Below are 24,769 nucleotides of genomic sequence, written 5' to 3'. Positions count from 1 at the left end.
CCTCCCACCCGCGGCCCGTTATCCCGCGGCCGCCGCACTCACCAGCGGCTGCACCTGAGCCCGCCGCTGCCTCAGCTGCTGCCTGCGCCTTCGCAGCCGCCGCCGCCGCCTCCTCACTGCTGAGGCCGAGTCCCGGGGGAGCCTCCGCGTCCCGCCGCCGCCGCCGCCGCTGCCGCCCGAGCAGAACACCCCAAAATGGCGGCACTTCCGGCACCTACCACCGGCGGGGAGGTCCGACGACGAGGGGGAGGGCGGCTTGAGGGAACGTACCACCGTGGTGCGGCCGGCAGCGCCGATCCTAGCGGAGCAATGCTCAGGGGCGGGTCGAGCGCCCGGCGCTGCAGCGCCCCCTCGGGCTGGGGAGTGGAGAAGCAGCTCCGCAGGAGCCCTCGGGGCCTCGGGCGGAACCCTCAGCTCAAGGAGCGGCAAGGGCACATCTCTTTGTCTCGGAGCTCTGCTGGAGGAAGACCCCCGGCCTGAGACCCTGAAGTTCTCGGCTCTCCACAGGAGTTCTGGATGAACTAGTGGGCAAGGATCTCTACTTGGCACTGCATATGCGCATAATAAAATATTAGATGAATGAATGAATGAGTGAATGGGATGGTGCTTGGCCAGCGCTGGGCACATGACACACCCTCCTTTCTACCCCAGCAGATAAGCAACAGGATCCAGGCCTTCCTTCTCTGCTGAGATGTGGAATGTGAGTGTATTGCAAGCTTTCAGAGTTAGGGGAATGCTTTCTAGCAGCATGATCAGCTGTGTGAACTCACAACCTTGCAAAAATCCTTGCAGCGCCCGGAAGCTCATAAGGGTTCTGTTAAGAGACTGATGTTCCAGCCCTAACCTGCTTCTCCCCCGACTAAAAAAAAAAAAAAAAATTCAATAACCCAGGTTAGGTCCCTGAAGACCTCCTTCAGAGTGACCCAGGAATCCCAGGATCTAGGTGGATGCAAACAGTACAGTAGTTCGTTCGTTCGTTTAAAAGGTCATTTATTCCACAAGTTCTACCCCTTGTGGGACAGTAAAAAGCAGATAAAGATAGGAAACTTACTTCAGGGACCTTTTGGCCCCAAACATGCAAATAACTCATGGGTTTGCAAATTTCTCTGTAACATCTGGCTTCCCAGATTATACCCAACCTTACCACAAAACAATAAGTGGACTCCCAAGCAGAAGCCTCAAAGGCTTTCCCATGTGTTGGAAGCATCTCTTTCCCCCATGGGGGGAAAAAAACACTAACCACAGTGTTTCTGGTACCATATAAATCTGAACAATTAGCCCCTAAATTGTACACTATCATATTCCTTAGTTGTACGGTGTAGTTTATCATTTTATATACATTTGTAATATTGATATATGATCTTGTTCTTGTTAATAGTTTTATGTGTAATTTACTGAAAACATCTTACATTTATAGACCATTATAGCTTATAGAATGTTGTCACATACATTACCACAATTAATTTTATATTTGCCTCCCAGCTGCTGTAGATGGTAGAAACCTTTTTTTTTTTTTTTTGCCGTACGCGGGCCTCTTCAGTTGCGGAGCACAGGCTCCGGACGCGCAGGCTCAGCGACCATGGCCCACGGGCCCAGCCGCTCCACGGCATGTGGGATCTTCCCGGACCGGGGCACGATCCCGTGTCCCCTGCATCGGCAGGCGGACTCTCAACCACTGCGCCACCAGGGAAGCCCTGGTAGAAACCTTCTAAGCAGAGAATCTGTCCCGTTCTTTTTTGTGCCATAGAATCATCCAGATATCCATGTGGTTCACCTCCTCACCTCCTTCAGGTCTTGACTTAAATGTCACCTTCTCAGTTGGGCCTTCCCTGACCACCCTATTTAAAGTTACACACACATACACCTGTGTTTCCAGTCCCTCTTTGTCACTTTGTTTCTATCCAAAGCACTTATCACCATCTAACATAGTATATTTTGTACTTCATATTTTACATATTTTATTTGTAGTCTTCTCACACCAGAAGGTAAACTCTATGGGGATAGGGATCTTGTCTGTTTTATATCCTCCGGGCCTAAAATAATACCATGTAGGTGCTCAATAAATACTGGGGGTTTTTTGAATTTGATTTCCATATATTATGAAATGATTACCACAATAAGTTTAATGAACATCCATTATCTCATACAGATACTTTTTTTCCTTGTGATGAGAATCTCAAGATCTACTCTGTTAACAACTTTCAAATATATCGTAAAGCTATGTTAACTATTGTCATCATGTCGTACATTACATCCCTAGTATTTATCTTATAACAATAAGTTTGTACCTTTTGACTACCTTCATCCAACTCCCCAGTTCATCAATAAATATTGTTGAATTAATGAATAGACATATCTTGGTGCTGAGTATGAAAAAAGAGAATGAATTGTTTAGCATCCAGAAACTTCCTGCAACCTACCATGAGCTAAATGAGAGCAGGGACCACACCTGTCTTCTTATCCTCTTGTCTCTCCAATGCTTTTCACAGTGTCCAGCTCAACAGATATTTCTCAAAGGGCGACCAGTAACCTTCCCGATTTTACCTGCCCCTTGACTTAGGGCCACTCCTTGCAGGGCGCTAGTGTCATTCTTGCATCTAGTTACCAAGGAAGGCCAGAGTCCGTTACCCCAGAGTCAGGTGGAAGAACAATTACATGAAGAACACAGATTCTTCTAACTTCAAAGGGCTTCCCAATATAGACAAAACACTAAACAGTCCAAATACAAAAAAGCCTGATGTGAGATATAAACGAGTATGAAAAGCTTCCTGCTTCATTTTTTGCCTTCCAAATTGATTAAGATTTGTTTTTAAAAATGTTAACAAGGGTTCAGAGAAGCAAGCCTTTTCCAAGTGCTGGTGGGAGTAAAATTCAGATAGTCTGTTTGGAGGAATTTGAAAGTTTACATATCTTTCTAGGAGCTTTTCTTAAGAAAATAATCAGGATAAGAGCCGAGATGTACTAGTACTTCCCTGGTGGTCCAGTGGTTAAGACTTGGACGCTCCCAATGCAGGGCCATGGGTTCCAACCCTGATCAGGGAACTAAGATCCCACACACCACACCATGCAGCAAAAAAAAAAAAAAAAGCAGAGATGTACTGATGTATTATGGATCATAACATTGTTGGAATAGCATAAAATCTGATAAAAAAGTATATACTTGATATACTTTATCAAGTATATCAAATACTTGATAAAGTATATGATATAGCCATAGCCTAGAATATTATATATTTTTTCAAATAATGATACAGAAAAATATTTAATTGTGGGCAAATATTCATGACCCATGCTTAGTGAATAAAGCAGGTAAGAAATTAACAGGTACAGAACAATCCCATTTTTGTTAGAGAATGTGTTCGTTGAAAGAGACAAAACCCAGAAAGAATATTAAAATATTAACAGTGCATCCTCGTCATCACTCGGTATTATCAGTCCTTTAATTTTAGTCATTCTGGTAGAAGTGGAGTGATACTTTACTGTGGTTTAAATTTCTGTTTTCAGACTTCCCTGGTGGCGCAGTGGTTAAGAATCCGCCTGCCAATGCAGGGGACACGGGTTTGAGCCCGGATCCGGGAAAATCCCACATGCCACGGCGCAACTAAGCTCATGCGCCACAACTACTGAGCCTGTGCTCTAGAGCCCGCAAGCCACAACTACCGAAGCTCATGCACCTAGAGCTCCTGCTCCACAACAAGAGAAGCCACCGCAATGAGAAGCCTGTGCACCACAATGAAGAGTAGCCCCCGCTCACCGCAACTACAGAAAGCCGGAGTGCAGCAACAAAGACCCAAAGCAGCCCAAAATAAATAAACTTATATTAAAAAATTGTAGGGGCTTCCCTGGTGGCGCAGTGGTTGAGAGTCCGCCTGCCGATGAAGGGGACACGGGTTCGTGCCCCGGTCTGGGAAGATCTCACATGCTGCGGAGCGGCTGGGCCCGTGAACCAGGGCCGCTGAGCCTGCGCGTCCGGAGCCTGTGCTCCACAACGGGAGAGGCCACAACCGTGAGAGGCCCGCGTACCCCAAAAAAAAAAAAAAAAAAATTTAATGGAAAAGAAAACTGGAAGAAAAAACAAATGTATTTGAGGTGGTAGGATTATGCTACTTCCCTGTATTTTCCAGTTGTTATGAATATGTATTACTTTTATAAGGAGATAAACCTTTTTAAAAAGCACAAGATGCACGTTTCAGAGTACTATTTAAATATAAATAATCAGCATTACAACTATTCCTCTCGCCTATTTGCAGGTTGTGGGTTTTATATTTAAGTTTATCATAATATGTTTAATATTAATATATTTTCATAAATAGTGTAGATAACATTGATATATTTCACTCCACACACACACACATACTGATTGCAGTTTGTGCAGGAGGAGGCAGCCATGAATTCAGGCAGATGGGGGGTAGGTTGGGAAGGAAGGGCCAGATGAACCCAGCTCCCCTGTTTGTCCAGGATCAGGGCCTCTCCAACAAGCCTCTCTACTTAAAAGCTCAGAGTCCCTTCCAGTCTCTCCTTCAGGGCTCCCCCTACCATAGAGTCTCCTTGTCATGTCTCCCGTTTGGTGGGTCACACCCTCACCTGGGATCACAGTCCCCTCCCTCTGGCCGGTAGTTGGGGAAGGTGTCACAGGCCCACTGGCCATTGGCCAGGGCCCCGCCTCCCTCGGTCGGGGTCATAGTTTCACACGCAGGGGTCAGAGACCTCCTCACCTGGAGTCCCAGCCCCCTCCCTCGGGAGGGGGGTCAATGGCACAGGCAGCGATCACAGTTTCACACGCGGCAAACTCACAACCTTGGACCGAGGACGCGCCCTCCCTCGTCAGGGGTCCCAGTTTCCCGCCCGGGAAGCCCTGGTCCCTCCCCCGAGGCCGGCGGCCCCTCCTTCCGAGACACGGTGCCGGTCCCACGGGGCCCAGGCTCTCCCGAAGTGGCCCTGGGGGCCGGGCCCGAGGTCTCGGTGCTCAAGAGGCCCGCGCCGGCCGTGTCGCCTTCGCTGGAGGCGGCGGACGACTCGCAGTCCTCGGCCTCGTCGCTCTTCTGGCCCTCCTCGCGGGCGCCCCCCGCGAGCCCGGGAGTGGGCAGGTCGTCGCTGCGCCGGGCCGGGTAGGGCAGGATGGCGGCCGGTACGTTGCTGGAGGCCGGCCTGGCCCGGGTGCTCTTCTACCCGACGCTGCTGTACACACTGTTCCGCGGGAAGATGCCGGGCCCGGCGCACCGCGACTGGTACAACCGTATCGACAACACGGTGCTGCTGGGCGCGCTGCCGCTGCGGAACATGACTCGTCGGGTGAGCCGGGCCGGGAGGCCGGAACGCGCCGGGGCTGGGAGCCAGGCGAGCGCCGCCCGGGCCTCGGCGGCCCTTTCTGAGCCCCCTCTTTGCCTCGGCAGCTGGTACAGGACGAGAACGTGCGAGGGCTGATCACCATGAACGAGGAGTATGAGACGAGGTTCCTGTGCAACTCCCCAAAGGTGAGGCGCCGGGGCCCGTGGGCAGAACTGGGGCCGAGGCGCCCCGCCGGCCTCGCCCACCACACAGGGCCTGGCGAGCCGGAGGAGGTTGGGGGAGGGGGTGCTGTAGGTGACCTTGCCGCAGAGACAGGCGTCCCAGGCTTTTTTGCCTCCTCAGGGAGGATCTGGCCCTCTAAGCTTAAATGGCTGCGGCTGGGTGTAGAAATTAATCGTGAAATAAAATCTGATGTGAAAGGCATTTGAAAGTAGAGTTGACAAACTTTGATTATTGCTTTGTGCACAAATGTGTTCTTAATGTCGGTGACTCAAATCAGTAACCGGAGCTGAAAGGCGACTTTTCTATGCCTTTCATTCATTCGACACTTACTCAGCACTAAGTATGGATCAGACAGTTAGATATTCAAGATGAAGGTCCTATAAACTGTAAAAAGAAAAGCTACGGCCAATCCCCGGTAAATTTATCATAAAACAACCCGTTGCAAAAACTGCATAGGGTTCATTTGGTTTTGATTTGAGGGAATTTTATATATAGGTTAGAGATGATAGTGGAACTCCAGAGCACTGTCATAAATAAAGTTCAGGCCTAAATCATAATTTTCATTAGATGTGAATGCTTATTTGTGGAACTGTTCATAATGGTTATTAGATGTTGCCCTATCTTTTTTTTTTTTTTTATAAATTTATTTATTATTTATTTATATTTTTGGCTGTGTTGGGTCTTTGTGTGGTGCACAGGCTTCTCATTGTTGCGGCTTTTCTTGTTGTGGAGCACAGGCTCTAGGCACACGGGCTTCAGTACCTGTGGCATGCGGGCCCAGTAGTTGTGGCGCATGGTCTTAGTTGCTCCACGGCATGTGGGATCTTCCCGGGCCAGGGCTCAAACCCATGTCCCCTGCATTGGCCAGGCGGATTCTTAACCACTGCGCCACCAGGGAAGTCCTGCCCTATCTTTATAGTGTTTGACTTCTATTAGCACTGCACAATTATTTTCTTGTTTACTGTACTGATACAGCCTAATGAACATGCAGTTATTTCAACTGTAGATTTTTTTGAAATCTTAAAAAAATTGTGACTCACATTTAAAATATATTGATCAGTGATGGCATACATTTTTTTTTTTTTTTTTTGATGGCATACATTTTTAAAGAATGGGTAACAGTTCCTTGGATTTCCCATACTATCTTGCCACAAGACCTCAGGAGTTATTACCCAAAATGGTGAATGTTCCTTAACGTGGTCCATCCTGCGAAGCAAGTCACAGAAAGTGCTCGTCTCTGGGTGTGAGGCAATTGACATTTGTGAGCAGCTATCTTATCCCACTAGCCTAGAGAAGTCTCCAAGGCAGTGGTTCTCACATTTTAATATGCCTAAGAATTACCTGGCAGTCTTGTTAAACTAGCAGATTCCTAGGTACAACCCCCAGAGATTCTGACTCAGGAACTTTAGGGTGGGGTCCCAGGAATCTGAACATTTAGCAAGCTCCCTAGGTGTTTCTGACATAATTGATGTATAAGCCCCATGCTGCCAGATTTTGCTGTTTTTTGTTAATTTCATGAGCTGTATAAAATATTGACCCTCGTTCGGAGTCATAAGTTTCTGGTTTGCTAAAGTGATTAATATCAAGAGTAGCTGGAGCCTACCTGAAGTCTTAAGGCAAAATAAAAAATAAAGTTGCCCAGTTTGCCAGAGGCCTTATTTCTCCTGTTTATTCTTTTCTTCCTCCTAAGTGATAATATTGCACTAACAAAAGTAGGTGCATTATTTTAATTTTAAAATAACTCTGTTTTCTACCACATACCCTCTCAAAAAAAGTGGTAAAAAAGAGGAGGCTTGGGGCTTCCCTGGTGGCGCTAGTGGTTGAGAACCTGCCTGCCAATGCAGGGAACACGGGTTCGAGCCCTGGTCTGGGAAGATCCCACATGCCGCGGAGCAACTGGGCCCGTGAGCCACAACTACTGAGCCTGCGCGTCTGGAGCCTGTGCTCTGCAACAAGAGAGGCAGAGACAGTGAAAGGCCCGCGCTTGTTTTTAAAAAAAAAAAAAAAAGAAAGAGGAGGCTTATGGACAGAGAAACAGAAAGTTCTTGCAAAACGTAGTAGTCCAGCCTTGCAGCTGGATCATGCGAAAATAGTTACACAGCTTTTGTCGATGAATTTTATACAGCTCGTATTTTGTAGCTAAAGATTCAAATACTTTTAGCTTTGGTACTAAAGCTCCTAATGGTACTTTAAGAACACTTTAAATCTTGGACATAATCCTAACTCAGCAGCATTGCTGTTGTGTGATGAAAGACCAGCCATGTAGGTCAGCCATTTTAAAGACATTTCTGAAAGAAGTTTCTTTTTAGGCAAACAGTAAACAGTATATTCACATTGTAGTAAACCGTGAAGCTTCCTTGTTGTTTTGCTGCCTCTTGGGAGCCCATCTTCCTAACATTCACATCAGGCTTTTTTCATTTTCTTTTCTATGCTGGTGGACCTCGTTCCAGGAGTGGAAGAATGCAGGAGTCGAGCAGCTGCGGCTCAGCACGATAGACATGACCGGAGTCCCAACCTTGGCTAACCTCCAGAAAGGAGTCCAGTTTGCTCTCAAGTACCAGTCGCTAGGCCAGTCTGTCTACGTACATTGTAAGGCTGGGCGTTCCAGAAGTGCCACTATGGTGGCAGCATATCTGATTCAGGTAGAAAAGGTCTTTCTGGACCGGTCCCCTTTACAGCAGATCTCCAGTCTACTGGCAGACCTTGCTAGGAGCCATGTTCCCAATTTCAGGCTGTTGGGAGGTGGAAAGCACCTGAACTTTGCAGACAGGCTGACCTCTGGCTTTCTCACCGGCCAGCTGTGTGACCTTAGGCAAAAGTGGCTTCCCCTCTCCATTGCTCAATTTCCTCAAACTAAATGTGTTGTGAAGCTTGAATGAGAAAGTATGTCAAGCACTGACCTAGAACAAGCACTCAAAAAATGGAGTTGCAAAGGATGCTAATACCAGCAAAAGGCTAGAAACACTTGTTATAAACATGTCAGGAAATCTAGTTCTGTAGATAATAGTGCTCATCACTTGCAGTTCTATAGGACTCACGTTTCTTTAAGTATTTCAGAGTAAAGTTCTGGACATTAATTTCTAGAAACAGTGGCTCCAACAGAATTTTGCCTATCAATTTGTTATGATCGGCAGGTGGGATGCTTTTAAAAACATTTAGAAGCCAGTACTCTAGTCCATCCTTTCCTGTTACAAACCCCCGGCTCATTTTTGTTACCTGTGAGGCCCCTGCAGAGCATTTACTAAGTAATGTAGATAGTTTAAGGAAAAAGGAAATGTAAAGATAAACAGCCTGGCCTTGTGTTACTGTGGACTGGTGAATATATGATTTAACAATACTAAAGCTTTGGTCATTAGGACTCTGTTTTGCTGGAAACTGGGTGTCAGGAGATATTTTGGGCAAAGTGAGAACTGAACCAGCAGGCTAAAAATCTATACTTTCTTGGTTCTATTGAGTTCTAAACCAGTAAGTATCCTGAGGACACAAAGATAGCCCTCCTAGTTAAATTTTAAAAGTACTCTTTTCTAGACATGGTGACAAGTTGCATAGAAACATCAACTGTGTAGTCTTTCCAGGAAACTCTTGTAACCAACAGCCTAGCTCAGAGAGGACATCTAGTAGGCCTATGCCCGCTTGAATTTAGGATCTCAGCTTCATGTGTTCAACCTTCTATTTCCAGGCTTTGGCAGAATAAAAATTAGATAGAAAGACTGATTTGGGTCCCCCCCTTTACCTCCCCCAGCCTATTGCATACAATTGTGGGACTTTGACTGAAGGGGTTAAAGTGCTCTCCCACTTATAATATGTGGGGCATAGCTTTTAACTCCCTGCAAAGTAGAATTTTTAAAGAAATGAAATTCTGAGAGCCCTTTAGCACTTGTTATTGGGTCAAGGACACCCTAACACCTGGTCCTTTCTTTGTCTGATTTCCCAACCCTGCACTTCAGGTGTACAACTGGACTCCAGAGGAGGCCGTAAGAGCCATCACCAAAATCCGGTCACACATCTACATCAGACCTGGCCAGCTGGAAGTTCTCAGAGAGTTCCACAGGGTGATCACTGCAGGAGCAGCAAAGAATGAGACTTGTCACACATCGCAGATGTGAAGTACATGGATTAGAAAGAACTCAGGACAACCCTGGCTTGCTACAGAATGAGAATGTTTAACAGGACCAAAGGGGCTTAAGCCCAAACTTGACGTAATAGAAATGTGCTAAGTAATGGTTAATTTCACTCCCTGTGTCTTGTTTCGATTTTCTTGAAATAACACTGTTGTGTGACTAGGAAGACTTAGTGTGGCTTCTATTCATGGGGCCTGGGGATATGGGACAGGGATAAGGGTTTATTTCCAAAGGTCAAAGAAATCTGTCATGCACCTGATGTTGTGCCTAATGGTATTTACCCCCATAACTCAAAGACGTTTAACACTAGGAAAGGAGAAGAGAAATACTCAGCTGTGGCTCTTGGCCACTGTCAGAATCTTAATTCACTGGCCCTATGGGGCTCTCCTCACTTGGAGCAGTCATCCTGTATGCAGACAAGGAAGTATGGGATTCAGTCAGTATTGTGACTGACTTAGAAATGTGTGGGTATGTAATTAGTTTCCCTTAGGAAGTCACCCCTTCAGAATTCAAAACAGACACACATATCCCTTCAAAAACTTTTATTTGTATGAACAGTTCCTAGCTCTTGGCTTAGCTTAGAGCTTTTAAAAGAATAGAGACCTTATATATTTGAGTTTGAAAAAAGTTTCTGCGATTAATCAGAAATAATTCTTTCTACTTCTTTCTGGCTTACTCCTTGGAATAAGCCAAAAATAAAACCAAAGTATACATTTCTTGACAGACAGATGAAAAACAACAGACAAACGTCCTAAATTCTAGGGTAGACTCTTGCTGGTGAAGGACACCTTCAGCTTAGTCCATTCTCCCAACCAAAGCCTGAAGGAGAACTCTAACACCTAATCCTTCGTGGAAAAATGACCAATTAGTCACTTAACAGGCTATGGAAAAAAAGGAAGACTGGGCATCTTTCCTTCTGTCCCGGGATCAGGGGTGCTTCTATGTAACACTGATCAGGTAAAGAGAGGAGGCTGTGCCTAAGGGCGGAGAAGAGGCTTGCTCTACGTGCTCTGTAGGGAGGCACAGGATTACAAGGGGATGGCGAACAGGCTGGCCTACTCTCAGTTCAAGCAGCCAGCTGAGAAGCAGCAGTCTAAAAAGCCCCAAACGGAACACCCTTATGAGTTCAAGGGTTGAGGCGCTGCCTTTCTAACATGTGCCAACAAATAACATAGTACCTGAATGGGGGCCTCCGGGACTTTGAGTTTGGATGGGTAGGTGCTGGAGAAAGGGAGGGCAAAAGTCAGCCGCTCTCCCCCTCACAGCCTTAGGCCAACACAAACTGCAAATTGGTAAGCAGCACCTTAATGCCTCTAGTGACAGTTACAGCCGAAGTGGCAGGATCAAGCTTGTAGGTGTTGGCATCCCCCTTTTTATATCGGTCCCGAAAAACATAGATGCTCCCATTACAGCTGGCAATCTTCCAGAGGGATGGGGCAGAGCTCCAGGCCTCAGGAAGGCAAAGCCGGGTGAAGCTGTCTAGCAGGGGATTGTAGCACACCAGGGAGTCCCCTTCAGCCACGATGAACACCAGATCCTTATGCACAGCTGCGTGCATGCGGCCAGCAAAGGGCAGCACATAGGGTTTCACGTGACACTTGTCTGTCTCTGTGTCAAAGCACTGGATGAGTCGGGACGGTTTGGTAAAGAAGTCCAGGTCATTCTCCTCCCCCCCTAGTAAGTAGATGATCCCGTTGAGGTTGGCACCAGCGGCCCCTGACACAGCCACCTCTAACTGGGTTGTCTCAGTCCAGACGTTATCACCTACCCGATAATAGATAACTGCATTGGAGAGCGTATCCTGCAGCGTCTTGCCACCCAGTGAATATATGGCATCTTTCCCGGGCACAGACACCAGGGTGTGCTGGAGTCGGTCACGGGGCAAAGGCGCACACCATTCCCAGTCCACAGTGGCATTGTTGCACTTCCACATGCGCCGTGGGATGGACCCTCCCACCACGTACAAGTCTCCGCCATGCTTGCAGGCTGCAGTGATCTGGTGGCACAAGCTGTTTTGGCCACTTACACTGATGGAGTCATCTTCTGCACAATGTAAGGACACAGCCAACGAGTGGGTACGAGATGACTCTTTCCCGATCAGGTAAATGTGTACGTTCTCCCCAATTTCCTATTGGTGAAATTAAAGGTATAAATGGTATTTATCAGTTCCAGGCTAAGGCTCACTTGAGATACATATCCTTAAGGTCCTAGACCGCACACTTGTACCTTGCTCTAACCTACTCTGCTCTAGTTACTGTGTGTCATCCTGACTCTCCTCTAATCACTTTCAGGCATCTTATGCTGGAGGAGAAAACCTGTTACACTCATTCCAGCCTTTTTTATAATTATCCTGAGCTGGTACTATGATGTAATGTAACGTAATGATGAGAGTAGTTCTCTCAAGGAGCTTTGGAGCCCAGAGGCTGGTGGCTTCTGGTCTCACACACACATTCTCCTCCCCAGCTCTTATCAGTTTCAAGCCAGAGACTTATTTACCAGCATCAAAGAGGCCAGGCCAATAAATGGCTGGAATGCATGGATATCATGGTGCCCAACCCTAAAGATATCTGCCTTACCTTCAAGCTGGTCCTGAGTGACTCTGAAAAAGCCTCTCTTTCTTCTTTATTAAAATTGATCCAGGTTTCTATTGCCTCTGTTGGGTTCTGGGAACATGGAACTCCATCTGTAAAAACCAGATGAAAGGTATGGTCAATGGCAATCTGACAATCCAAAAGGGAAATTTAGAACAAGTGGCTTTAAAAACGTGAACATCTTTGTCAGACTACCACCATGTATGTATATGTACGTGTATGAGAAATTAACATAAAATTGCCTTGTTTCTTTTTTTAAAATAAATTTATTTATTTATTTATTTTTGGCTGCGTTGGGTCTTCGTTGCTGTGCGCAGGCTTTCTCTAGTTGCGGCGAGCAGGGGCTACTCTTTGTTGCAGTGTGCAGGCTTCTCGTTGCAGTGGCTTCTCTTTTGCAGAGCACGGGCTCTAGGCACACAGGCTTCAGTAGTTGTGGCTCGCGGGCTCTAGAGCGTAGGCTCAGTAGTTGTGGCACACGGGCTTAGTTGCTCCACGGCATGTAGGATCTTCCTGGACCAGGGCTCGAACCTGTCTCCCCTGCATTGGCAGGCAGATTCTTAACCACTTCGCCACCAGGGAAGTCCCTGCCTTGTTTCTTTTAATCAAAATGGATGATTTGATATTCTCCTACTTGCCATGGAAGCAATTTACTAGGCTACAAAACTCACACTTGAAGTATGGTTATACCTCACTTGTGGAGTCAGGATTGTTACCTAAAAATTGGCAAATCACTTGAGAAGCTTCTTATTTAGGTATCTTGACTCACTGTCAACTTACTTACGTAACTAGTCCCACAAATACATGCAAAGTACAGAATGGATGAGACCACTTACGCACAAGAGAGATTAGAATATAAATGCAGATAGCTCCTCACTACTTTCTGTGGCTAAGTGCTGCTGTTTTTTTCTTTTCAATCCAAGATTTGTATATACTGTGAAATGTTGCTTTGTTTTCCTAGCGTCTTCGTCTGGAAGGGACTCTGTCTCTGATATCAGCTACTAAATCTCAACTTTCTCTCAGAAGGTATCTAAATTCTTATCAAGAATAATAATGTAAACTAACACCAGGAAGCCTGAGGGTACCCTTCTCCTAAACTAGAACATTCACTGAACATCATACCGGTGTAGCTGGGTATGATGTTCCCCCTCTCTCAACTTACCAGAGATGATATCAGTGAGTAGACGGTGGGGCAAGTGGAGAAACTCCTCTGTGCTCTGCAGCTGGGCCAGGTGGGCCTTGGCACAGTGCTTGGCAGCAGTGTAGAGCTCGGGATCACTGTGTCGATCTGCCAGCCACATCACCTGAAGACAGTTGCCCACCTGCACTGTGCGGGCCAAAAACCGAGAACACTCCTCAAAGAGAGATGTCAGCTGATACATGTCTGACACCTCATATATTTCCTGCAGCTCCTCAGCTCGAAGTTTCACAGTCCCATGGTAGATATAATCAACCAAGAGCTGGAAAACAGACTCGCTCACATCCTGCAGCACAATTACCCGGTTGTGGGCCTCCTTCAGGTTGGAAGTGAACATGGACCGGAAGAAGCAACTCTGAGCTGAGAGGACCAATCGGTGGAGCTGAAACTCCCGGCCTTCCACTGAAATGGTGACATCAGCAAAGAGCTCTTCCTCCAAACACAGTTTCATGATGCCTTGAGCCACACGGCCTGAGTGTGACCTATCTTTGAAAGTGTAGTTCACAAAGTAGTTCTCATCCATGGATGCTCCAGGCTCCTCTGGTGATTCCATGGTAGTAGCCAACTTCTCTCTCTGCCAGTTGTCTGCAAAACACCACCACCCTGAATAATTCAAGTAATCCATAGCCACAGCCTATGAATCCAATTGTCCAATGCAGGGAGGGAGAAGGGAAAAGTGAGGGCACAGTCGGCCCAGATTAGCCTTAGTCCTGGCCCTGTTAATGACATCTCTGATGTTCTCCTTCAACCAAAGCTGGACTCACTCTCTTGCAATGACATCACATTCCTAATGAAATAAAAAATTCGTACTCTGGGTGTTTCCCTGAGAAAACACGGAATACTCCTTTCCTTTATGTAACAAAAGGCCTGGTATTTAGGTCAACACATGAAAGCGAGGGATTGGAGAAAGTCTATGATTTTAAAAGCCTGGGGAAAAGCCTTACTAACCAAATAACTATTAGCATAAAACTTGTGAGGCTCGGGGCAGCAGAACCTGACAGAAAGATCCCCATGTCCTTGTGGCCAGGCCCCTCTTTCCCCGCGCAGGGAATCCAGACCTTACAATCTGAGGTTTGTCCTAGGACATCTCTCAGATCCACATTTGTTCTTTTCTGAGCCTCTCCCCGGCACTTTCCCGCTCGTCCTAATGACTCCCCAAGGCTTCCTCCCAGAACTCGAGACGGAGCCCAGCCGTCCCTAGCACGGGGCCCGAGGAAGCCCATCGCCACATGCAGGGTTCCCGCTCCACCTGGAGTCGCCTGGGAAACGGCCGCTAGGGAAACCGTTCTTCTCTCCCCCTCCCCCTAGCCTTGCCCAACGGCCCTCATCAAAAGCTTAGCTCAGGGAGCGGGGGAGGGGTGTGGAATGTGGAACCCAGACTTCTCGCCCCTTCTTCTCTCACCAGTCTGGTTCCTTAGGATCCTTGCCTTCTCTCCAGCCTCTGTCACACCAAGCTGGGGCACGTTCACCTCACGGTTTCCCCACCCGCTGGCTTCGCTTTCTCACCTGCCTTCCCTCCTTTCATTCCGAAGCCCGGAACCCGGAACCCGGAACCTCTGCTTCCGACCCCGCGTCCGCCCGGAAGAAGATCTGTTGCACACTTCCGTTTCCGGTCCGTGCCCTTGGCGCTCCGTGTCCTATGGATCTGTCCTCGGCTACCTGAAGTGCATCCGGGGAACATGGCGGCGGTGGCGGCGGCGGCAGCAGCGGCTCGGGGGTGTTGGCTGGGGCTCGCGGGGTCCGCTGCGCTGGCCAGAGGTGAGCAGTGGACAGCTGGCTGAAGCCCGGGGCAGGAACGGCTACACGCCCAGCGCAGGGAGTTCCTCAGGCCTCACCCTGCGCCTCGGTGTCTATCTTCCCATGCAGTGGCCTGGAGACCCTTGGTGCTGTTGCTGCCGGTGAGGAGGGAAAGTGCCGCGGCAGACACGCGCCGTGAGTATGTGCGGGTCCGGCCCTTCTCGGGACTACAGGCGGGGCCCCGTTCATTCCCTTTGTCAGATGTTTGCCCTTGTCCTGGGCTGCCCTCTCCTGCGTTTCCTGGCAAGTCTCTGTTTGTCCTTAAGAGAGCTGACTCCAATGGTCCTCACTCTGCAGGCAGAATCGGGCCCACCCTGTGCCCTTAGGCCTCTCTGTTATGGTCCTGTTGCCCCTTGTCCATTTCCCTGATTTCCTTTTTCTCTGATTAAACTGTCATCTCTTTGAAAGCAGGAAACATAAACTGTGGGCCTCTGAGTCTTGTTACAATAGTAGCCCACGTTACTTGAATGCTTATTGTGTGCCAGGCACCTTGCTAAGCGATTAATGAATGATTATAGTCTTCACAACAATCTTATGAGATAGATAGTATTATGTTCTTCTACTGTAGAGCAGGAAATAGTCCAGAGAAGTAACTTGCCCAGGATCACAGCACTAGTAAGTGACAAAGTAGGCCTGCCTGCTGCCAAAGGCAGAGAAAACAGTTACTCTGCAGCCTATGATGTGTGGTTGCTCAGTGATTTAGTGTTGTACGAATGAGTGTACGGAGATAAGTTACAGTCAATATAAGCCAAGTGGGAGTCAAGAAACCTGACATTTCCCCCTTTCTGGGCCTCAGTTTCCTCATCTATGTCAAAAAAAAAAAAAGTTTCAACTACATAATCTGTGATGGCTCTTCAGCCCTGAAGTTCTTAGCTGGAGAACCTGCTATGAGCCAGATGCTAAGGAGATAAAGAGAAGCAAAAGTTCTGATTCTCACACTTAAAGAGCTTCTAGTGTGGTAAGAGAGCTGAGACATATGCTGCTTTTAGCAGAAATGCAGGCATTGTGAAGGAAGAACCATGGAGTAGTTTTGAAAAGGGTCAAACACCCCAGCTGCAGTAATAAGGTGAGTCTTTGTGGACTGTGTAGGTGGCATTTTCCCTATGTTTTCATCACTTCCTGTTCCATGGAAGAGGAAGCTTCCACTTCACCTTTCTCAAGGTTCTGCAGGGAGTCCTGACTGGGAAACAGCACCCCTTACAAGCTCAAGAGACTGAATGCAGGGCTGGCTGCTGCCTTCTACTTTCCTTTCTTAAATATGCCTTCTCCTTCCAGCCACTGTCAGACCACAGAATGATGTGGCCCACAAGCAGCTCTCAGCTTTTGGAGAGTATGTGGCTGAAATCCTGCCCAAGTATGTTCAACAAGTTCAGGTAATATTCACTAGTGTTGTTCGGGTTTGGGTCAAGAAAGAACCATGTTGAGACTTCCCTGTCGGTCCAGTGGTTGGGACTCCGCACTTTCGATCCCTGGTTGGGGAACTAAGATCCCACGTGCCATGTGGCACGGCCAAAAAAAAACCCAAAAAAAACAGTGAAAGAAAGAACTGTGTTCTTAGGGCAAGTGGGAGTGGGCAGCCTGGAATCAAACCACAGATTCCTCCATCCCAACTTGGTCTTTTTTCTCTGCCTTTAATCAGGAGACTCCAGCTGAAGTTAGCTGCTCTCTCTGTAACTTTGTTCCTTCTCCTCTCCTGTTCCATGTCTGCAGGTGTCCTGCTTCAATGAGTTAGAGATCTGTATCCATCCTGATGGAGTCATCCCAGTGCTGACTTTCCTCAGGGATCACACCAATGCACAATTCAAATCCTTGGCTGACTTGACAGCGGTGGATATCCCCACCCGGCAGAACCGTTTTGAGGTCAGTCAGGAGATTTGAGGTTTGGAGAGTAAAGGAGGGAAAGGGGACAGAACAGTTTTAGGGTGATAGCTACCTTTGGGAACCATAGCCTCCTTAGTTTCTGTTCAGGTCAAACAATACAACACAGCAGTTAAACCAGGGCCTCGGAATCAGGCAGACTTTGAGTTTGAATTGTAGCTTTGCCATCAGTAGGCTGTGTGGCTTCAAACATTTTGTTTGATTTTTCTGAATTTAGTTTTCTTATGTGCAAAGTAAGTACAAAAAAAGCGTAAAACCACCCTATCTGATAGGGTGGTTGTGAGGATTAAATGAGATAGTACAGGTAGACTGCTAGCACACAATAAGTTCTCAATACATATAGCTATTGTTAGTATGGTCATCTACTTTCTGCCAGATCCTGGGATTGAGAGAGAAATAACACCCAGTACCTGCCCTCCAGGAGTCCCCCACACTCTAGTGAGGAAGAAGGACACATAAAACAGTTTACTGTAATAACATAATTCATGGGATATTATAAGAACACAGGAGAGGCACTTAGCCCTGTCTAGGAGGCTTTTGTGAACGGAGAGAGAAAGTTTGTGCTGAATCTTAATGGCTAACTAGGAGACCAGGAATCAGCCCAGTGAGGGAGGGCAGGTCGGGAGGCATCCAGTAGCATGAGCGAAGACAAGCATGCTGACAGGCTGAGCTAGAGTGTGGCTTAGGCCTTTGGAAGTAGTTGCAAGTATAAGAGCATCTTGAGGTTTTGAACTTCGGGACAGAAGGCAGGTTCACAGGGTGGAACTTTAACCCACCCTGTATCCTCATTATTGTGCTCCCGCTCAGGGACTTCTGTCCCAGACTCCTCAGCCTGTGGTCCTCTTGGTCCTCCAGCTCCCTCCATTCTCCCTAGATTGTTTACAACTTGCTCTCTCTGCGTTTCAACTCCCGGATCCGTGTGAAGACCTATACAGATGAGCTGACACCCATTGAGTCTTCTGTGTCTGTGTACAAGGCAGCCAACTGGTATGAGAGGGAGGTGAGTTACTGGGCGTGGTGGACCCACCTCTGGGCCGGAGTTGCAGAACTGACTGAGATTACTGGATACAGTGTAGCCCCTCACCCTGCGTTGGCTGTGATGGCTGGTTGCCTGAGTGCCTCTTTTTTCTAGATTTGGGACATGTTTGGAGTCTTCTTTGCTAACCACCCTGACCTAAGAAGGATCCTAACAGACTATGGTTTTGAGGGACATCCTTTCCGGAAAGATTTCCCCCTGTCTGGCTATGTTGAGGTAGGAGCCTTGGAACTGGGCAGCAGTCTGGGCAGGGAGGACTTGGTAGAGATCCTGGGCAGGAATTACGGCCATTGGATTGTGGTGGCTTAAGAGCCTCAGTACTGGATTCCATCCTAGCTCCACTCTGACACAGTTTTGTCATCTGCAAAATAGGGACAATAATAGTACTTAACAATAGTAGATTTGCAGAAAACTAATTGATGTATGTTTAAAAGGGGAGTATTGTAAATGTTCAGCTGATGTTAGCCATTATTTTAATGGTCATTTTAATGACCAAGGCAGACTTAAGGACACAGTTCGTCACCAAGATCTGAAAGTGGAGTATCTTTTTACCCTGCCCTGGATCTCTGAGAAGGCAAGACACTACATGTTCAGCCCTTGAGAATGGCCAGAGGCAAGACCAGTAACAATTGCCTGTAAGAGCCTTATAAAGAATTTCAGTGCTTTACTTTACGATTGCAAAAGGTTGCAGGTTATTAGCAGGAAGATGGTTTATTATATACACACACACGTGATTTTGTAGCAAAGTAACTTTTTAGAAATGTTGGGATAGTGGCAATCCAGCCCATCACTTCATACCCAAATGCTCCTGTTTTTTTAGTGTTTAGTTTAGCATGGTCCCATTCCCAGCACCCAGTTGTCTTTACCTTATCCAACTGATCTTCCAATAACAAGAAAAGCCATGCCACATGTATTGCCTTGCATCTTGGCAGTGATAATGCCAAGGCCACAGGGCCTGAACTTGAGTGCTTGCCAGCTTAGGTTTGTTGTTTCCAGCCACTGACTTGCTCCCTCATCATGGGCAAACGCTTACTGTCAATTTGTAAGAGTGTGTTGAGGGAATTCCCTGGCGGTCCAGTGGTTAGGACTCCACGCTTTCACTGCCATGGGTCCACGTTCATTCCCTGGTTGGGGAACTAAGATCCTGTAAGCCGCACAGTGCAGCAAAAAAGAAAAAGAATGTGTGGTTGGGTGAGCAAAGTCAGTTCTGGTGGAAAAGGAGCTCAGAGCTCCTGATGTGGGGATGGTGGGCAGGGGGGCCTGCCTGGGTGATGGCAGGGCATGAGATAGAGGCCATTTTAGACTGTTTGGGTTGTGATCTGATGGGTAACACAGATGAGGATGGAGACTTACAGAGGCTGGGATAGGAGTCAAGGACAGAGAAGTAAAGGGGCTGAGGAAGGCTTTGGGAAAGTGGGCCTTTAGTGGCTGTAGCAAGGTCTTCCTTAGTGCTCAAGCCTGCCTTTTTCTTCTGCAGTTACGCTATGACGATGAGGTGAAGCGGGTGGTGGCCGAGCCGGTGGAGTTGGCCCAAGAGTTCCGCAAGTTTGATCTGAACAGCCCCTGGGAGACTTTCCCTGCCTATCGCCAGCCCCCCGAGAGTCTCAGGCTTGAAGCTGGAGACAAGAACCCCGAAACCAAGTAGTTTCAGGGAAGGCATGTGTATCCTAGAAAGCGCCATATCTATCATTGAGCGTCCCTGTAAATAAAATCCTACTTAGATTCACCACTTCCTGTGTACTTTTTGTGATATGCGGGCCGCTCACTGTGGTGGCCTCTCCCGTTGCGGAGCACAGGCTCCGGACGCGCAGGCTCAGCGGCCATGGCTCACGGGCCCAGCCGCTCCGCGGCATGTGGGTTCTTCCCGGACCGGGGCACGAACCCGCGTCCCCTGCATCGGCAGGCGGACTCTCAACCACTGCGCCACCAGGGAAGCCCTGGATATACTTCTGAGAGAGAGATTCTGGAGCTGAAATTGAAAGTTCTCACAATCCACAGGGCTCAGGATGGGTGTGGCAGGGCCTCACCTGAGAATTGGAGGGGTCTCAACAACTGCTGGAGAAAGCCCCTTGTCACAGCATACTGTCTGGCGGCAGCTGATGGCTCCAGGGGCCTGGGTGGAAATAGGGCACCCTCCACCCACCCTCATCCTCCTCCTATGCAAACAATCGCAGGGTTCCATGGGCCAACAGTCAGAGCCAAGAAGAGCTTCAGCTCATTTTGAACCCTGTGTCCTGCTCCCTGCAAGCTGACAGCCCATCATGCTTGGGCTAAGGGAATCCTCCTGCACTCTGGCCTGAGCTGAGAATGCTATAAGCAAGCAAAGGGGGTCCCAGTCTGGGGCAAAAGACAATCAGGAGCTGCAGGTCTGTCTGCCAGGAAGCCGCACTCCGCACCCGGCCAGTGTGCAGTCTGTTCAGCCCCTGGCTGCGTGCCTGAGGTGGGAGTGTTTCTCTGCCTGTCAGTCAGTGGGCCGCTCGGCCAGCACACCAGGCAGTTGGAAGACCAGGCTTTGCAGCTGTTGCTCTTGGCTACTGAGGGGCTCCCTGGAGGCTGGGCCGGACTGGGCTGGGCTGGACTGGGTGTCAGGGGCTGGACTCAGCTGCAGAATGTTTTCGGGGTGACGACAGATAGTAGTGTAACTGCCTGGGCTCTTGCCTACCTTTTTTTTTTTTTTTAATTAAAAAAAAAATTATTTATTTTTGGCTGTGTTGGGTCTTCGTTGCTGTGCGCGGGCCTTCTCCAGTTGCGACGCGCAGGCTTTCTCTAGTTGTGGCGAGCGGGGGCTCCTCTTTGTTGCGGTGCACAGGCTTATTGCAGTGGCTTCTCTTGTGGAGCACGGGCTCTAGGCCTGCAGGCTTCGGTAGTTGTGGCACGTGGGCTCAGTAGTTGTGGTGCACGGGCTTAGTTGCTCCGCGGCATGTGGGATTTTCCCAGACCAGGACCCAAACCTGTGTCCCCTGCATTGGCAGGTGGGTTCTTAACCACCGCACCACCAGGGAAGCCCCCCCTCTTGCCTACCTTTTCGGAGGGCTAAGTCAGAGCTGTTTGCTACCAAACGCGTTCTTCCTATTAACTAAGCATCCCGCCCATCTGGGCAGGAATAAGCTAAGGGCCTGACAAGCCAGGAGCCAGGCTCTTACTGCCAACAACCACAGATTCCACATTTCTGTGGGATGGAAAGAGCCCCAAGGAAGCCAGAGCCAGCCCCTCCCTGTTAAGCACGGAAGAATGATACACAAGCAGGGAACGGCTGGAGCCTGCAGTGGAAAGTTGGAGCCCTGGTGTGTGGCAGGCGGACAGAGGTGCAGAGAGCAGCCGGGGAGAATAAGACTCAGAGGACGTGGTGGGCCACGGCTGGGACGATGCAGTTCCTGGCTTGGTTAATGGTAGCCATTTGCTTCCTCCCTGGGGTGACTACAACCCAGCACCGTGCAGGTACGGGGCCTTAGGGTGGGGTGGACAGGAGCCAAGGAAGGCTGCTGGCTGACAGCAGTTACACTTGGTCCTATCTGAGCCTAGCAGGGCTTAGGAACTGAGGGCATGATGGGTAGCAGGCTGACCTGTGCTGTGGGGTGGGGGAGGGAAAGGTGTGGGCCCCATCCAGAACCAGAAGGGTCGGGGTGAAGTGAGCGGAGATAGCCCTAGGTGCTTTCAATGGGCCTGGGGCTTATTCTGGCTGGTGTGCAAAGGAGGACCTCTTAACCTGCCCTGGGCTCAGGACAATCACTCCAAGGGTTAGGCAGCACCCCAGAAGGGGGTGAAGGAAGCTGCAACAGACATCCTGCTTTGCCTGGCCTCCCTGCCTTGCACATGGTCACTTACCGAGAAGCAGGAAAGAAATAGCTTCTTCTCAAAGGGGTCCTTGACCTTTGGGGAGGGTCACTGGCAGTTTCAGGTCACGCTGTCCCTAGATGATTATATAGGAAGGAGAAATGGGAAGTGAAGTGTCTTGTGACCCGTTGGCCTGGAGCCCTTGGCCAAGTGAACTGTAGAAGTTCAAGGAGGAGTCCTGGACATTTGCCAAGACAGTATCTGGGTTTGGGATGATGCTTTTGGGATCACAAGACCTATGCCTTGTGAATGAGAGAGTGAATGTCAATGTGCATATGTGTGTAGGGGGAGGTGGACATGGGATGGCATTCCTGTTCTTTTGTAGATAGAAGAACCTCTAGGCACCCCTACCAGGCAGCTTGAAGGGACTCGTGGGAGGTTGGGGTGTTCAGGGTGGAGCTTGGCAGGGCCCTGACTCCTCTCTGCTGCCCCAGGGCAGCCCATGGACAGCACCAACGTGGGAGATGGCCTGCAGGAGCCAGAGGCCCCGGAAGTGATGTTTGAGGTCTTTCCTCCAGCCTGGGACATGGGGGTGGGAGTGTCCAGATGTCCCTAAGCTCAGGGTTGGGAAGGGGGATGCCTCAAGCTGGGGCCGCTTGGGGAGGGGAGCCAACCCAGCATGGGTCCTACTGCCTGCTTATGCCCCCCCGGCCCCGCTCCTTAGGCCCCAGCCCACCCCTTACATGGCTCCCCTTGCAGCTGCTCTGGTCTGGGCTGGAGCTGGATATCATGGGGCAGCTGCACATCCAGGACGAGGAACTGGCATCCACACGTCCCGGCCGCCGGCTCAGTCTCCTCCTGCAGCACCTTGTGCCCAGTGACTTGGAGGGTGCCGAGCAGCGGCTGCAGCAGTTCCAGGACCTGCGGAAGGGACCCCCTCTTAGCCCTTGGGACTTTGAACATCTGCTCCTCACAGGCCTGTCCTGTGTCTACCGGCTCCCTGTGGCTAGTGAGGCTCAGGAGAGAGGTCGCTGGGCCCAGGTCTTCGTCCTTCTGGCGCAGGAAACACTCTGGGACCTGTGCAAGGGCTTCTGCCCCCAGGGCCAGCCCCCTTCTCTGGGGCCCTCGGCCTCTACCCTTGACCCCTTCCCCTAACCCTCCCCTTCTGCCTGTCATTCCCACCCCGCCCCCTACCTGAGCCAGACCCATCTTGGCCAGGGGCCTCCATCTGGCACCTGGTTTTTCCCACTGTGTTCGGGCCTCTGGGCTCGGCTTGTACCCCAGACCCCAGCTTACCCCTCCCCCATCTTCTTCCCTGGGCCCAGGCTCTGGGTCCCAGGCAGCAGGCAGAGACCTAAGGGCAGGACTTGCAGGCAGTGTGTGTGGTGGTGGGGGGGGGGGGTAGGGGTCAGGGTTGAGAAGTGTGTTTAAGGGATGCTGAAAGGGAAGCTCCCAAGTAAGGCTAGGTCAGACCCTCCAACTCCTACCCAGGCAGTCCCATGAGAGGCAGAATCTACAGGAAACTCGTAAGTGCTCAGTGCCCAGTCCTAATGTAGACACCTCTTTTAAACCCAACCAAGGCTCTGGGGGTCCCTAAGCCTCCAAGTAAGTACCCCATGTGGGCTAGGAGAATAGACTGGACATTTTTAGGTCAGTCTGTTGGAGGAATGGAGGGAAGCAGGTGGAGGAACATTATCTTCTGGGGGGCAGGGAAGTGAGAAGTGTTTTTTGGTCCATATCGACAAGGCTCAGAGGAGGGAGTAAGGCTGGAAGGGGACTGAGGCTGGCTGGTGTAGTCCTGATCCTGTGTAGCTCATCCCATAAAATGTTCTGGTCTAGCCTCCTGCAGCCCGGTGTCCTTCTGTTTTCAGAGTAAGTTGTTTAACCAGTGCCTTGAGCAAACCACCCTCCTCATCCCGGGAGGGCAGGAATCAGGGCAACCAGATATCAACTGCTTGTCCCATGCGCACGCCCTACTGGGAAAAGGAATGTACCGTTTCCTTGAATCCCATAGCCCCAGTGAGGCAGCGGGGTGAAGTCCCTTGTCACAAAAAAGAACCAGATGGGCCCTAAAAGTAACGTCGTAGGTCAACGGGGAGGAATTACAGGGAATGACTGGAATGGGACATGAAGGGGAGGCCCAAATCGGGGTTAGGCAAGTAGGGTTCAATCAAATTCCCACCTCCTCGCCCTCCCAAGGCCTGACTGAGTGCTAACCTCTGCTCTCCGACCGCCACCCGGGGCCAGCTGTAGTCAGTCCCTCCCGCCCCGCCCGAGACAAAAGCGTTGCAGTCAAGACAAAGCGCAGGACCCCAGCAGACAGGCGCCGGCGCAGGCCCACTTTATTCGCAGAGTCCAGCCACGCTGGGCGGGCCGTCATGCTCGCGCCGGCGGGACATTTCGGGCCGCGGTCCCGGCTTGGCATGCACGCCCCGGGCCGCCCGGGGCTCCTCTCCGGGTCGTGGCTCAGAGCTCCGGAGGCCCGAGGCCGGGCGGGCCGGCGGGGATAAGGTCGGGGTACACCAGGAAGCCGGAGAAGGTGATGTACTTGCCATGGTTGCTGTAGGCGCCGTAGCCGTCGTGGTCGTGGCTGAGCAGCCAGACGGCGTCGCCGCGCCGTAGCGCCAGCATCACGCTCTGGCTCTGCATCTCGCGACGCCGCGATGCGCCGTCGTCGTAAATCATGGCCTGCACCTCGTCGCGGTTCTTCATCAGCTTCACCGACAGCGTCTTGCGCGGCAGCTTGCCCAGCGTGAAGGAGAAGAAGTAGGCGCCGGGCAGGCGGCAGCGGAACACGCCAGCCGCCGCGTCGAAGTCGCCACCGATGTTGACGAGCTCAGTGTCGAAGGCTAGGGGCCGGTGCCGC

The 24,769-nt window shown here is 49.9% G+C and overlaps 6 protein-coding genes across 16 annotated transcripts in view; 3 read left to right on the top strand and 3 right to left on the bottom strand.

Annotated features, from left to right (window-relative positions):
• Window positions 1-491, bottom strand: part of CELF1 (CUGBP Elav-like family member 1) — a 71,068-nt gene extending 70,577 nt beyond the window's left edge. For 2 of the 8 annotated variants that reach the window (XM_024748677.1, XM_024748674.1), the window contains exon 1: window positions 43-491. The gene's annotated coding sequence lies outside the window, so the exon portion shown is untranslated. The remainder of the gene's footprint in view (window positions 1-42) is intronic. The other 6 variants (XM_024748678.1, XM_024748676.1, XM_024748672.1 and 3 more) reach the window with 6 other exon arrangements.
• Window positions 492-4,451: 3,960 nt separating this feature from the next.
• Window positions 4,452-9,798, top strand: PTPMT1 (protein tyrosine phosphatase mitochondrial 1). Of its 3 annotated transcripts, none has more exons than XM_024748835.1 (4): window positions 4,521-5,292; window positions 5,394-5,474; window positions 7,962-8,100; window positions 9,459-9,798. In XM_024748835.1, exons 1-4 carry the CDS (start codon window positions 5,119-5,121, stop codon window positions 9,590-9,592), a joined length of 528 nt encoding a protein of 175 aa, XP_024604603.1. In that variant the 5' UTR covers window positions 4,521-5,118; the 3' UTR covers window positions 9,593-9,798. The 3 variants fall into 3 exon arrangements, with proteins under 3 accessions (XP_024604601.1, XP_024604603.1, XP_024604602.1); XM_024748834.1 differs by having other exon boundaries at window positions 4,532-5,292; window positions 7,962-8,153; XM_024748833.1 differs by lacking the exon at window positions 9,459-9,798 and having other exon boundaries at window positions 4,452-5,292; window positions 7,962-9,450.
• A 361-nt stretch (window positions 9,799-10,159) lies between these two features.
• On the bottom strand, window positions 10,160-14,986 carry KBTBD4 (kelch repeat and BTB domain containing 4). 2 transcript variants are annotated; one of them, XM_024748829.1, is made up of 4 exons: window positions 14,925-14,986; window positions 13,383-14,003; window positions 12,209-12,315; window positions 10,160-11,760 (listed from the first exon to the last, which is right to left on the bottom strand). In XM_024748829.1, exons 1-4 carry the CDS (start codon window positions 14,941-14,943, stop codon window positions 10,900-10,902), a joined length of 1,608 nt encoding a protein of 535 aa, XP_024604597.1. In that variant the 5' UTR covers window positions 14,944-14,986; the 3' UTR covers window positions 10,160-10,899. The 2 variants fall into 2 exon arrangements, with proteins under 2 accessions (XP_024604597.1, XP_024604599.1); XM_024748831.1 differs by having other exon boundaries at window positions 14,821-14,962.
• Window positions 14,987-15,008: 22 nt separating this feature from the next.
• Window positions 15,009-19,858, top strand: NDUFS3 (NADH:ubiquinone oxidoreductase core subunit S3). Its single transcript, XM_024748832.1, has 7 exons — window positions 15,009-15,176; window positions 15,285-15,350; window positions 16,491-16,588; window positions 16,926-17,075; window positions 17,968-18,093; window positions 18,226-18,345; window positions 19,607-19,858. The coding sequence occupies exons 1-7, from the start codon at window positions 15,098-15,100 to the stop codon at window positions 19,772-19,774; spliced, it is 807 nt and encodes a 268-aa protein (XP_024604600.1). The 5' UTR covers window positions 15,009-15,097; the 3' UTR covers window positions 19,775-19,858.
• A 277-nt stretch (window positions 19,859-20,135) lies between these two features.
• On the top strand, window positions 20,136-23,058 carry FAM180B (family with sequence similarity 180 member B). Its single transcript, XM_024748551.1, has 4 exons — window positions 20,136-20,139; window positions 21,376-21,567; window positions 22,398-22,468; window positions 22,663-23,058. Exons 1-4 carry the CDS (start codon window positions 20,136-20,138, stop codon window positions 23,056-23,058), a joined length of 663 nt encoding a protein of 220 aa, XP_024604319.1.
• A 1,311-nt stretch (window positions 23,059-24,369) lies between these two features.
• Window positions 24,370-24,769, bottom strand: part of C1QTNF4 (C1q and TNF related 4) — a 1,034-nt gene continuing 634 nt past the window's right edge. Inside the window, exon 2 of the mRNA XM_024749535.1 lies at window positions 24,370-24,769. This exon is cut by the window's right edge and continues 93 nt beyond it. Coding sequence (XP_024605303.1) covers window positions 24,370-24,769 — 400 coding nt within the window.

This window comes from Neophocaena asiaeorientalis, unplaced genomic scaffold, assembly GCF_003031525.2.
Source record: "Neophocaena asiaeorientalis asiaeorientalis breed wild unplaced genomic scaffold, Neophocaena_asiaeorientalis_V1.1 scaffold43, whole genome shotgun sequence".
NCBI lineage: Eukaryota > Metazoa > Chordata > Mammalia > Artiodactyla > Phocoenidae > Neophocaena > Neophocaena asiaeorientalis.
The sequence above is the reverse complement of the archived record's forward strand: the minus strand, read 5'-3'. Positions and strand labels throughout refer to the sequence as shown.